We start from the raw sequence: 13,761 nt of genomic DNA, 5'->3' as shown, positions 1-13,761 counted from the left end.
CTGTTCCCTTCTTCTCTTCTATTCACCGCAACAAAACAACCCCCGCAACCTCTCTCTCCACCTGTTTTCTTGATCTCCGCCGCTTCCTCCCTCCTCTCCTCCCCCCCGCGTCTCTAGGGTTTCCACGCCGCCGGATTCGAAACCCGCGCTCCCGAGCAGGTTGGTGAGCCTCCCCCTCCCCCTCCCCCTCCCCCCTTGCTAGCCTTCTCCGGCCCCCCAATTTTGTCGGTCCCAACAAAATCCGAGTCGGGCGTGCAATCCAGTCAATTTTGTTGCGGATTTTGTTTGCGCGCGTGGTTAGAGTACCGATAGGAGCTTATTTCTATTTGCAACGTGAGAACGCTAACGAATTCGTTTTCGGAGGTTTAACTGAACCCTAACTATGTTTTTTTCCCGCCATTGAATTCGTCTCTATCATCAGAACGCGGTCAAAAATATGGAATCTGATGGGTTCTATTTCATTCACTGTCATGGGTGTACAGTGTTGTACTCAACAAAGTTTTGAAACCAGAGTCTGACTTCTGATATTGTACCCTTTTCCTCTGTGGTCTGATGAACCATACTTGCAGCGATTGAAGCAGGAGGTGCCAGGAGTTAACCGGAGATGAATGCCCCGGATCGATATGAGCGCTTTGTGGTGCCCGAGGGCACCAAGAAGTGAGTCTCCCCAGCCAGCCCTCTCACTTGGTTTTGGATTGATCTTTGTTGGGTCCTTGGTATGTCTTGTTTTAGGGGGTGTTTGGGAGGTATAGGCTAAATTTTAGCCCATGTCACATCGGATGTTTGAACACTAATTAGGAGTATTAAACATAGGTTAATTACAACATTAATTACACAACCCCTAGGCTAAATCGCGAGACGAATCTATTAAGCCTAATTAGTCTATGATTTGATAATGTGATGCTACAGTAACCATTCGCTAATGATGGATTTATTAGGCTTAATAAATTCGTCTCGCGATTTAGCCTAGGGGTTCTGCTATTAGTTTTATAATTAGCTCATGTTTAGTCCTCCTAATTAGCCTCCGAACATCCGATGTGACAGGGCTAAACTTTAGCCCCTGCTATCCAAACATCCCCTTAGCTGTTTCGATAGAAAGCAGCAATGCGCATGATTCAGGGCTTTCAGGCAATGCTACAGCACTTGCTTATGTCCGTATCCATTTCCGCCAGTCTATGCAAAGTGATTCATTTGGCATAAACCGTAAAGTTCTGAATGCTTGATGTTTGTCTGTTGGTTCTCTTGCTTTCAGTCTTTTGTAACGATAGATTCAATTGTGACTATAGTTGCCTTTTGTCATTGCTCAATTGTCTGGATGGTGTGGTTGTGGTACTGATGAGTGTTAACCATTTGTGCAGGGTGTCGTATGAGAGGGATACAAAGATCGTGAATGCTGCATCCTTCACCATCGAGCGTGAGGACCACACCATTGGCAACATTGTTCGCATGTAAGTACAGCAATTCTTTTAGCATGTCTTGTCCTCTTCTGTTGTGTTTTATGACTCACTTATGGAGTGATATTCTGCAGGCAGCTGCACAGGGACCCAAATGTGCTCTTTGCTGGCTATAAGCTCCCTCACCCTCTTCAGTACAAGATTATTGTCAGGGTATGACAGATGCTTTTTTTTTCAGTTCTTTTCTTCAGTTTAGGTTCATTCAGCTTTCTCTTATTTTTTATTGTGTGGACAGATCCATACCACAAGTCAGTCGTCCCCAACACAGGCCTACACCCAGGCCGTCAATGACCTAGACAAGGAGCTCGAGTACCTTAAGCAAGCTTTTGAGGTCTGTTCCTGATATGTTCACTCAAGCTGTTAATTATTTTTCCAGTAATTTGCTGTCGTGTCATGGAATAGTAAGGGACAAAATGAGAAGGAACAATTTATCTTGATTTATACTATATAAAAGAAAGTGCCTCCTGCTTCTGTTGCTATTACATCTTGATGGGAAGTTCTTTGATACATTGATATGGGATTTCAGATGTGCTTTTGTTTGACCTGGCAAGCTTAATAAATATAAAATATTAATGCCCAGTTGAGATTGAAATGCTGAACTTGGAAGCGACCATGACATTGGGTTTAGATACCTGTTTTGGTAGTTTACATGCTATAAGTAGCCAGCAACTTGTTTTGCAACTGCCTTTCTTACTTTGAAGAGTTTGCACAAGCACAAGATTGCTCTGAAGAGTTTATTTGTTTGAGATACTGAATAAACATTTCGGCCTATACATTCCTTGCATGCTCCTATACCATGTTGTCCTCTTAACAATAATGCCATTGAGAGTATCATGAAAGTGCCAAAATTTTACTATGTGATGACACATACTTAAGGCACGTGCTTGGATTAGATAAAATTTACATATTCATTCTGACATTCTTTGTCTTTTGGAAGGATTATCTCATTTCCTTACCATCCCATTGTACTCATGTATAAGTATTGAGTTATTGGAATGCTAGAAAAAAAATTATTTGCTGGTTTCACTATGCAAATTTTGGTATTATCTTATTTTCCCAGCTGCATGGCATGGACTTTGGCAATTGTATATACGTGAAATTTTGTTTGCCCTAAGTCATGATGCACAGCAAGTCAGAGTGTGTGTGGGGAGGAAACTTTGTTTGGGAGTAATTGTTATGGAAGTAGAAAAGGGTTGGTTTGATATAAATATGATGCATCGTTGCCATTTTAAAGTATTTGGGAAGTGTTCATGTTATTTTTGAAGAATCATTTGTCTTATATTTTTCAGGATGTAGATGGCAGAAGTGATACCAATGTCCTAACATGCATTTGCTAATTAGTGTTGAACCACATAATTACATTAAAAACACTACTAGGAAGAGGAGACCATGGGGCATGTCTTATTTGTTCTGTTTTTTATGCATCTTCTGCTAGGTACAAAATGCTAAATAACAGCCTTATGCCTTCTAATGAATCTTTAAAATAACAGCCTATGAGAATTTGAATGGGTAGTTGACAGCTGGAACTTCTGATGTCAAGTTAATCTTCAGAACGTTAGCAAAGTGGTGATATTCCTGTTAATAAGACCTGCCTGCTGCTACTAGTAGGGATTCTTGCTGATTACCTGGCATGTTTTGTGTTGTGCCTGGCTGTAACTGTTTGCCTTTGTACAAAACCATGAGGCGACAATGCTAGGATCTAGCTGCTTAGGTTGGCTGTGCCATGCTAAAAAGGTTATGCATCAGCACTGTCCTCCGATTCTTGTCTTCGGAAGTTTAATTCAAATAACTTTTGAATGCTGAACATCCGTGTCTATCTTTAAGATGTCATGTTGATACCTGTATGTGGTACTAACGTTCTGAGCCATGTTTTCAGGTTGAGAAGAACAGGTACGAGGAAAGGGCGAAGCAGGGGTTCTGAATTCATGGTGCCTGATATCTGACATAAAAACTCCGTGGGTAGTCTTATCTTTATCCGATGCGTGAGTTGCCTTGAAACAAACACCCAAGGGTTGTGACTTTGTGAGCATGATGTGGGACTGATCCCTGAACCCCAAGGCGCATGAGTCGCCTGAAAACCATTGCTCAAGGATATTGTGTAACCTGCTGCCAGACTGATCTCTGAACTATGAGTGCCTTTGTCTATCACGAACCTGTGCCAAGAGTCCAGTACCGCGTGGTTAATCTGACATTTGCCCACGTTATGTGTTTCTCTGTCATGCATGTGCCAACATCGTCTTGTTGCTGCACCATGATCTTTTAAGTTGCAATGCATGTTAACTGTGAATCTGTGATAAAGAATGGCAGTAGTACTCATGAGTGAATGTGATAGAACAATGGAATTTTACAGTACATACGTACTTGCGTGGCAATGGAATTTTACAGTATACGTACTTTCGTAGCATTTCCGCGGAACATTCCTAACGGTATCTCCAGGTCATGCTCGGTCGCGTTTTCTCCTCTTGGTTGCTTACAGGCGGTTGTCGCATTGCTTCGCCGGATCTGTCTGCCGTCGGAACGCACCAGGTCTCAGATCTGGCCCCCGTGCCTGCTGCCCGCGCTCCCCTCGATCCGGACCCTCCGTTCCCCATCCTACAGCTCCCGCGCCCCCATCCCCCCTCGCAGCCGACCCCAACCAGCCAACCCTACCGTCCCCACCCGCCACGCCGTCGCTGCATGCGGGCCAGCTCAGGAGAAAAAGAGGCCCCCCATAAACAAATAAAAAAAATCTTTCCTCCCTGCTTTTCTTCTATTCCCCGCAACAAAACAACCCCCGCAACCTCTCTCTCTCCACTTGTTTTCTTGATCTCCGCCGCTTCCTCCCTCCTCTCCTCTTCCCCCGCGTCTCTAGGGTTTCCACGCCGCCGGATTCGAAACCCGCGCTCCCGAGCAGGTTGGTGAGCCTCCCCCTCCCCCTTCCCCCCCTGGCTAGCCTTCTCCGGCCCCCAATCCGCGCGGCCGTACCGGCTGTTTTGTTTGCATCTGTGTGGTTGCTGCTCCCGCGTCGCGGCGGTGCTTCCGTGGATTGAGGTCTCAGATTCGTAGGGTTTTAGGTGGGAGCAGCGGGGGTAGGTGGGGGAAATCAGGTCCGGTGCCTCGCGGGTTGCAATTAGGGGCGGCGAGGCAGCTGCTTCGCCGGTGATTTTAGGTTCGGTGCTTCGGTTGGATTTGTTTGGTTTGGAGACGGTTTTGTGGTCGGTTGGGGTGTTTGGATTTTGGCGAGCGTGTCGTCTCTTGCGATGCGGTAGTTTTGGTGATTAGTGTTTTGTGATCTGCAGCGCACAACTCGTTGAGGTATTTTTCGAAATTTTCTTCACCGCTTCTTTTGGGGGTTATATCCCTAGATTTGATCTCGGTTTAGGGTAAGGTCTCGGGAGAGTAGCTAAATCTTTGAGAAAAATCTGTTCATGCTTAGTGCAGTTAACATCAAGCCTTTGTTTACCAATCATAGAGATTCCTGTGCTTTTTAATTGGCTGATGATTCTGCTTTATGCTCATTTATTTTCTGCAGTTCACTTTATCGGTCCCTTTAGCTAATTTTGCTTCATAATTGTGTTCCAGTGACCAGCGGGGCTACTCCATTAAGTGACCTGTGCTAATTATGCGATCTTCATGGGCTGACTCAGTTGCGAACGCCGAGGAATCGGCGCCCGCGACTGGTGCTGCTAACGGATCCGTTGCTAATCACGGCAACCCCCGCCCCACGCGCAGCTCCTACGTCCCGCCTCACCTCCGTGGCCGTCCTGCTGGTGGTGGCTTTGATGCCCAAGCAGGCTCAGTAGCGCCAGGACCAGGTGGCCCATTGCCCTCGGCTGCTGCACAGCCTCCTGCTCAGGCTGCTGCTGTTGGTGGCCCTCGCTGGGCTGGGATTGTTAATGGTGATGGCAGTGGCAGTGTGGGTGCTCCTCGCCAGGGCTATGGTGGTGGTGGTAGCCGTGGTGGTGGGGGCGGTGGTGGTGCCTGGAACTCCCGTCCTGGGGGTTGGGACCGCAGGGACCGCGAGCCGGATCCTTTTGCCAAGGCTGAGGCAGAAGAAGTTGTCTTCGAGGGCGATAACACTGGCATCAATTTTGATGCCTATGAAGACATCCCTGTTGAGACCAGTGGCCACGATGTACCTCCACCGGCCAACACATTTGCAGAGATTGATTTGGGTGATGCGCTGAATGAGAATATCCGGAGGTGCAAGTATGTGAAACCAACACCGGTGCAGCGTTATGCCATCCCAATCTCCATTGCTGGGCGGGATCTTATGGCCTGCGCGCAGACTGGGTCTGGAAAGACTGCAGCCTTCTGTTTCCCAATCATCAGTGGCATCTTGAAGTCAAGGCCACCGCAGAGGCCCCGTAGTTCAAGGACTGCGTGTCCTCTGGCTCTGATCTTATCTCCCACTCGTGAGCTTTCAGTCCAAGTATGTCAAACAATAATTTATTTAGTCAGTACTTATGTTAGTAGATCTCCTTTTAAATTTTTGTTGGTTTCCTTGTGACAAATGATGCCTTAGATCCATGAAGAAGCAAGGAAGTTTGCATATCAGACTGGTGTCAGAGTTGTGGTTGCGTATGGAGGTGCACCAATAACAAATCAGGTACCTCTTCTCTTTGTTCAGGATGTGTTTATATTGTGATCCCTGGTATTTTAATTTCTGCATCTCTCATATATATAGTGTTTGGTTGGTAGTAGTTTCCTTGCAGTTTAAATTCTCAATGCATTTATGTTGTTTCAGTTTAGATTCTTGACAATATCTGTTGCCATGAACTTGAATGGTTGCATTCGTCTTCAGTAACAATAAAATGGAATGTATATGGCCCTTATATGCCAAATATTGTAGTTGTTTACAAGGAATGAAAAAGGCCCTGTATCTCCATACTATTGCTTGAGCCAGCATGGCTGTGCTAGACTGCTAGTGTAGCAAAAATAGTTATGAAGTCTTCTTCTGACTTTAGTTTGCTATTCCCTATGCCACGCGGAGGTTGAGTATGTAGTCTCTGGAAATGTAAGCAATTATGTCATTTGTCTGGAAATTTATGCAAACATGTCTTTTGCCAAATGTCAAATTGTCAATGACTTTATTTAATTATATCAATACATCATATCACAATAATGCAAATGAGAGCTTTTGCACTTTAAATTTTGTGGGGGCTTGACAGAGACACGAAATGCAATTATTATGAGCTGAGACTTAATGGTTCATGCTTATTTTTCTTATCAATCTTGATGTTGTGGTCATTGGCATTTTCGTTCATACCAAATATGAGTGGAAATCATGTATATTTATCATGTATTTTTCTAATCATTGTAGCTGAGGGAGTTAGAGAGAGGTGTTGAAATCCTGGTGGCAACTCCTGGACGCTTAATGGATCTGTTGGAGAGGGCTAGAGTCTCACTGCAAAACATCATGTACTTAGCTCTCGATGAAGCTGATCGGATGCTTGATATGGGTTTTGAGCCACAGATACGTAAAATTGTTGAGCAGATGGACATGCCTCCACGTGGCGAGAGGCAGACGATGTTGTTTAGTGCTACATTCCCAAAAGAGATACAGGTTTGTTTCTTTCCTGTTCTGTTTCCACCCTTCAAGTTTCTCCATTGTTGTCTATCTTTATAATTCTAGTGGTTTCATACACTTGAAGCAACATGTGGTTATGCAGGGCCTACACTATATGAGTGCATGTGTAGCTGTTTATCTAAGTGTTTTCCTTCATCACTCTGGTATATAAAATAGTAACGTGTTCCTTTTTTGCTATTAACCATGATTTAATCCGAAAAATGTTACGGCAAGCCATATTATCTGTTTCTCAGCAAGGGTCTGACCTTGTTTTAGAGTTACAGAAGCTATGCTTGCATTGCATAACTGCAGAGCTTCACGAATACGTAAGATCGACTTGGAATTTAGGTATTTTCCAGAAAGTATATATGCAAATATGCAAGGACCGCCTGGAATTAAGGTATTTTGCAGGAAGCATATAGTGTCTGTTCCTATTCTTATTGAAATGGGTTGTTATGAAGAAGCTCAAAAGCTTCTATGAATATGGCATTCTGACTTTTGTTACCTCGTGTGTATTTATTTACTACTACAATTTTAGTACTATCCTGTGTGCAGTGGTACTGCTTTCTCTTTCAAAGTTGTAGTTTATTTGTGGTGTTATGCATGGATGGTTAATTAGGAGAAAATGTTATGGTGTGCCACAACATTCTGCATGGAAACAAATTCTGAAAGTGGAGTATGGACTACCCCCTATCAACTATATTTAGGGCCAATAGATCAGCTAGGTTAAACTTTGTCTTGCTTGCCAAATATTTTTTAGGAGAGCTGATTTTGCTTGTTACAGACCATTTTCTTTCTGATATGACATGACTAAACCATCACAAGTTTGCTGTTAAGTACTCTGGCATATTCATTTTTTGTTGTGCTGATGGTTTCGTATATTTGTTATGCAGAGGATGGCTGCTGATTTCCTTGCTGATTACATCTTTCTTGCTGTTGGGAGAGTTGGTTCAAGTACTGATTTGATTGTTCAGAGGGTGGAGTTTGTCCTTGATGCAGACAAACGTAGCTACCTCATGGACCTTCTTCATGCACAGAAGGCTAATGGTACACATGGGAAGGTATTATGTCTTTTAGGATTTGTTGCTATAGGATTGCTTTTTCTGTATCATGTTGTTTCCTAGTTCACATTTCTGAACTGATGACTCTTTTCTTCTTTCTCTTTTGTTTAATTTTTGTGATGCAGCAAGCTCTTACTTTGGTCTTCGTGGAGACAAAGAGGGGCGCTGATGCTCTGGAGGACTGGCTCTACAGAAATGGCTTCCCTGCAACTAGCATTCATGGAGACAGGACACAACAGGTACAGATTTGACTTGCCTGCATGCTTTTCAGCTGGAGGCAAAACAAATGTATAGTGCATTTTGGATTTGTTATAATCACGTAGTATTCCCTCTATCTAAAATTACTGGGTGTATTTCATTTATTACGATAAGAGTCAACTCTTTTAATACTTAAACTTTTGTGACATAAATTTGATGTTATTAGATTCGCATTGCATAATGCTTATCTACAAGTGTGATTTTATATCACATATATGACATTTAGTAGGATAATATTTGTTGGTCAGACCTAATGACATTGTAATTGCATGCGGATGGAGTAGATATCTTTAGAAGATTATATGAGTAATTGGGGGCATTTGTGTTCTTACCCCTACTTTGGTGTGGAATTGTGATTTTATCCTCATTTTCTCCACTTTGTAATTTTGCCCTCAACTATTCACAAGTCAATGCGATTTTGCCCCTAGTCAACGGTCAAAACAGGGGCAAGTACGCAAAGATCAAGGGCAAAATCGCATTGACTTGTGAATAGTTGAGGGTTAAATCACAAAGTTAGAAAAACGAGGGTAAAAACACAATTGCACTTCAAAGTAGGGGCAAGATCACCAAAAAACCTAATTGATTTGTACAAATTTGATTCATAACTGCCACAAGTAGATAGTGAGTGATGTACATCAGGAGCAATCTGTTACTTATGTTTTTTTTTTCTCTGACATCATTGTGTATCTGCTAGATGTAGGAAACTTGAAGTCTGAGCACATGCTATGTCTGTCTGATTCTTAAGATTTGCAATTCTTTTCTGGGTTTTTGTTACATTCCATTTTGCCAATAAAAAGAAATCTCACTGTTCCTTTGTTGCTCCGGGATAATATTGTTCCAGCATGAACATAAAGAGTTGGATATCTGAAAAATGGATTCAATGTTCATGTGCATGGACTACTGAATTTTGACAACATGTTTCATTGTATTCCTTATTTTAATTGTGCAACTACTACAGTGATGTTGCCATTATTAAATCATAATATTCTAGATTCCTTGATGTCATGTTGACCATATGTGGTACTGCTTGTTTGTTCTTTATGCAGGAAAGGGAACATGCTCTTAGATCGTTCAAGAGTGGAGCAACTCCCATTCTTGTGGCGACTGACGTCGCTGCTCGTGGCCTTGACATACCACATGTTGCTCATGTGATCAATTTTGACCTCCCAAATGATATAGATGACTATGTCCATCGGATAGGAAGGACTGGGCGTGCAGGCAAATCTGGCCTGGCGACAGCATTTTTCAATGAGAGCAACCTTTCTCTGGCAAAGGAGTTGAGTGTGCTCATGCAAGAGGCCAACCAGGAGGTTCCTCAGTGGCTTGAGCGCTACGCTGCCCGTCCATCCTACGGAGGTGGTGGCGGTAGAAACCGCAGATCAGGTGGTGGTGCCAGATTTGGCGACCGCGATTTCCGACGAGACAGGGGTGCCGGTGGGTATGGTGGTGGCGCCGGTGGTTATGGTGGTGGTGGTGGTGGTGGATATGGTGGAGGGTCATCGGGATATGGTGGTGGTGGCTATTCCGGCGGGGGTGGCGGCTATGGTGGTGGTCAGGGTACGAGCGCTTGGGACTGATTGCTTTCCGTCCTCAGCGTGAAGTTGAAAATGAATCAGCAGTGATGAATTGTGTCTCCCTCGGGGGTTAAATGGATGCTTGGAAATGATATTTGTACCTTGACTAGATGAGTACGGTGTTGGGAAATGTCCCCTTCGCCTTGGGTCCTGGTTTTAATCTTTTTTATGTTTTCAGTTGTACTAGGAATTGGCTTGTGTGTTCTTTTATTATTATCTGAATTGGTCATCCCGATATGTTAGTTTTTGTTTACGATTTCGGTCTTATTCACGAAGTAATTCAGGTTTTGTTGTCATTGTGTTCTTTGATGGAGTCTCTCGCAAAAGTTGTGTGTTTATCGGTGAGCGTTTCTCGCCGCAGTTTTAGTGTATTTTTTCGTGAGCATGAGAACTAGCGGACGGCTTAACGGGTCTACTCGTCGGTATATTTTGGGGAAACTTGTGGCCAGTTATCGTTTTCTTAAAAATGAAATGCAAGGTAGCTCTCATTTCTGGACTATCTGGATCTAGGAAGTTCTCTTTTTGGCATGACCGTGAACAGATAACACAAACGGTGTCCCTACTTTCCTATGCGATTTTGATCTCAGCAAGAGAAGCTTCGTGGGTTTTGCTATCTTGCATGTCAGGTTCTTCGAGAGCTGGGACGCTGGATAGTGTTCGCCGGAATCTAGCATCCAAAATGCATGGCAAGTCGATTGAGAACGTGGTCCGCGTGTGTTTATATTCTAATCGGGTTCGAGCGTGGTTAATATGTGCGTAATACTGAGGGTGATGTTTTGTTAGCAGCAGAGACATAAAGAACAAGAATTGGGGAAGCGGGGAGGAATTGGATTCAGAAGATGCAGAGTTCAGATACTCACTTGGGCCACTCGGCCCCCCGACAGCTTGACATTGGGCTTCTTCTTGGTCCTTGTTATGTAGTCCTTCTCAGCCCAGCTTCAGCCTGTGTAGAGCACAGAGTTACTGACAAGTCACAGGTTGCATCCCCCATTCCCCAAACACTCGAATTTTGTCCTACTTTTTTTATCCACTGCTCTCCATCTCCATCGAGATTTGGGAGTCTTGGAGGGGGTTAAATTTTAACCCAGTCACATCGAATATTTGGACACTAATTAGGAGTATTAAACTTAGACTAATTACAACTAATTACACAACCTCTAGACTAAATCGCGACACGAATCTATTAAGGCTAATTAGTTCATGATTTGACAATGTGGTGCTACAGTAACTATTCGTTAATGATGGATTAATTAAGCTTAATAGATTCGTCTCGCGATTTAGCCTAGGAGTTCTGCAATTAGTTTTATAATTAGCTTATGTTTAGTCCTCATAATTAGTATCCGAACATCCGATGTGACAGGACTAAAGTTTAGCCTCTATATACAAGAGGGTTGTTTGGGAGGAGGGGGCTAAATTTTAGCCCCCATCACATCGAATGTTGGGGCACTAATTAGGAGTATTAAACCTAGACTAATTATAAAACTAATTACACAACCCCTAGGCTAAATCGCGAGACGAATCTATTAAGCCTAATTAGTTCATGATTTGATAATGTGGTGCTACAATAACCATTCACTAATGATGGATTAATTAGGCTTAATAGATTCATCTCGCGATTTAGCCTAGGGTTCTGCAATTAGTTTTGTAATTAGCTTATGTTTAGTCCTCCTAATTAGTATCCAAACATCCGATGTGACAGGGCTAAAGTTTAACCTCCTCCTCCCAAACACCTCCAAAACTAACCCCGTCCTCTCCATGTCTAGCGAGATCTAACAGTGTTTACCACTCTACCCCATCTCCAGTAAACTCCAGTTAAGGCAAAGGCTTTTTTTTTTACGTTTGATATAACATGCAGTTTTTATACCAGCTTTTCAAAAGAAATAAACATCAAATGAATTTCGTATGATGAAATTTTGTGTTCATGTACATTAGTAACCTTTTAAGATAAATTTGTGTGGGACAACAAACGTACACAGCAGCTGTACTTAAGAAACGAATACAATTCAGTTCATAAATTTGGAAAGGCAGTTCAACATGAGCCAAACTAGACGCGACAAAATAATTATTCAACACATTGAATAATCTCGCCACTCTCTCATTTGCATCGCTGCAGATGCTCGACCAGCTCATCCACGTACCCTTCCTGCCTCCCCCTGTCCCCGACCACCTTCTGAACCTCCCGTGCGTTGCGCGCGAGCGCCTCGCCCTCCTCCTCCACCATCACCCGCCGCACCGCCGCCGCGACGTCCTCCCCACGGAACCACCCGCCGTCGCCGTCCCTCTCCACCTCGACGCCGAGCCCCCGCGCCGCCGCGGCGCGCGCGTTGAGCCCCTGGTCGAGCACGAACGGCAGCATCACCAGCGGGAGCCCGCACCGGAAGAGGCCCTCCGCCGTGGAGCCCCACCCGCAGTGCGTCAGGAACGCGCCAACCGCGGCGTGCGCCAGCACGCGCGCCTGCGGCACCCACCCCGTGCAGACCACGCCGCGCCCCGCCACGCGCCGCTCGAACCCGTCCGGGAGCAGCGGGTCGCCGGAGCGGTGGCCGCCGGCGGGCAGGCGGAGCGCCCAGAGGAACCGCGCGCCGGAGAGCTCCAGACCGAGTGCGAGCTCCCGCACGTGGCCCGCCGACGCCGGCGCCTCGCTCCCGAGCGCGACGTAGATGACCGACCGCTGAGGCTGCGCGTCCAGCCATCTCATGGCGGCCGACGTGGGCTCGTCGTCGCTGGTCAAGCAGGCGCCGTCTGCTTCGTCGGCGGCAGCGGCGTCGGGCAGGAGGAGGCCGGCGGGGACGACGGGCTTGGCGAAGAGGTCCGTGAGGAGCGGGAACAGCGGCGGCTCGGCCTCGGGGCAGCTGCGGAGGAAGATGAGGCGGCAGCAGGGGCGCCGCTCCATCTCCCAGAACCGGTCCATGTCGGACACGCCGGCGGCGTTCGGCCGGAACCCGGCGGCGATCCACTCGGCCTCGTGGCGGCGGTACGCCATGGTCGAGGGCGACGGGATCCACGGTGGTGGAACCATGTAGTCCTCCGTCGTCGTGCGGGGGTGAGCCTCGTTCTCGTTCTGCGGGCCGGTGAAGGCCAGGAACGCCCCCGACACGACGACGAAGATGGCGCACTGGATCTGTGGCAAGCACAAAAAAAAAAAAAAGGTAAGCTCAGCTAAGTAAACAAGAGGTTTTAGCCTTTTACCGGCTACGACACTTACCTCGTATTCTTCGGCGATTGGCAAAACCCAGTTCTGCGCGAAGTCGAGGACGATCCAGTCCGGCTTCCTCGAGAACGCAGCGCCCTCGCCGCCGGCGGCGGCGGCGCAGGCCTCCGCGACGAGTTCCGCGAACGGCGCGGTGAGGCCGTCGAACGCCTTCTTGAGCAGCGCGACCTTCTCCGGCGGGACGTCGGCCGTCGACTCGGCGCCGTCCGGCAGACCCTCGACCTCCGGCAGGTCCAGCGCGACGACGCGGAGGCGCGCGGACAGCTCCGGCGGAACGGCGCCCAGCCTGGCGGCGTTCCTCGGCGTGGACACGAAGGTGACGGCGTGGCCCCGCCGCGCCAGCCTCTTGGAGAGCTCGAGGTACGGGAACATGTGGCCGAACGCCAGCCATGGGAACGCCACGACGTGGAGAGGAGAAGCTTCGTCTTTGGTGCCTGCCATGGCTGGTTCTTGGAGGAGGAGGAGGATGGAGCAAGAGCTGATGTATACTTCTCTCTGAGATTCTGACAGTGTTCTTTAGCAGTTGTGATGCACTAAAGCAATGAAGAATGTGATCCAGACCACTGGATGTTATATGATTTTTGTAAAAATCATAAGGATACGGATGATATGCCTCTCGCCTTCTTTAATACTACACGATAAAATAGAAAAAACA

General features: G+C 46.2%; 3 protein-coding genes across 4 annotated transcripts; 2 read left to right on the top strand and 1 right to left on the bottom strand.

Moving 5' to 3' along the window:
- The first annotated feature begins 562 nt into the window (after positions 1 to 562).
- On the top strand, positions 563 to 3,653 carry LOC101782065 (DNA-directed RNA polymerases II, IV and V subunit 11). The gene is made up of 5 exons (XM_004955713.2): positions 563 to 657; positions 1,359 to 1,448; positions 1,529 to 1,607; positions 1,690 to 1,785; positions 3,331 to 3,653. The coding sequence occupies exons 1-5, from the start codon at positions 605 to 607 to the stop codon at positions 3,373 to 3,375; spliced, it is 363 nt and encodes a 120-aa protein (XP_004955770.1). The 5' UTR covers positions 563 to 604; the 3' UTR covers positions 3,376 to 3,653.
- A 554-nt stretch (positions 3,654 to 4,207) lies between these two features.
- On the top strand, positions 4,208 to 10,198 carry LOC101781659 (DEAD-box ATP-dependent RNA helicase 52B). Of its 2 annotated transcripts, XM_004955712.4 has the most exons (7): positions 4,208 to 4,347; positions 5,016 to 5,865; positions 5,959 to 6,042; positions 6,757 to 6,999; positions 7,896 to 8,063; positions 8,189 to 8,302; positions 9,368 to 9,898. In XM_004955712.4, the coding sequence occupies exons 2-7, from the start codon at positions 5,056 to 5,058 to the stop codon at positions 9,896 to 9,898; spliced, it is 1,950 nt and encodes a 649-aa protein (XP_004955769.1). In that variant the 5' UTR covers positions 4,208 to 4,347; positions 5,016 to 5,055. The 2 variants fall into 2 exon arrangements, with proteins under 2 accessions (XP_004955769.1, XP_022679947.1); XM_022824212.1 differs by lacking the exon at positions 4,208 to 4,347 and having other exon boundaries at positions 5,056 to 5,865; positions 9,368 to 10,198.
- A 1,666-nt stretch (positions 10,199 to 11,864) lies between these two features.
- On the bottom strand, positions 11,865 to 13,712 carry LOC101781000 (UDP-glycosyltransferase 91C1). Its single transcript, XM_004955710.3, has 2 exons — positions 13,101 to 13,712; positions 11,865 to 13,016 (listed from the first exon to the last, which is right to left on the bottom strand). Exons 1-2 carry the CDS (start codon positions 13,545 to 13,547, stop codon positions 11,991 to 11,993), a joined length of 1,473 nt encoding a protein of 490 aa, XP_004955767.1. The 5' UTR covers positions 13,548 to 13,712; the 3' UTR covers positions 11,865 to 11,990.
- Between the last annotated feature and the right edge of the window lie 49 nt (positions 13,713 to 13,761).

Source organism: Setaria italica, chromosome II (assembly GCF_000263155.2).
Source record: "Setaria italica strain Yugu1 chromosome II, Setaria_italica_v2.0, whole genome shotgun sequence".
In the NCBI taxonomy this organism is placed as follows: domain Eukaryota; kingdom Viridiplantae; phylum Streptophyta; class Magnoliopsida; order Poales; family Poaceae; genus Setaria; species Setaria italica.
The sequence above is the reverse complement of the archived record's forward strand: the minus strand, read 5'-3'. Positions and strand labels throughout refer to the sequence as shown.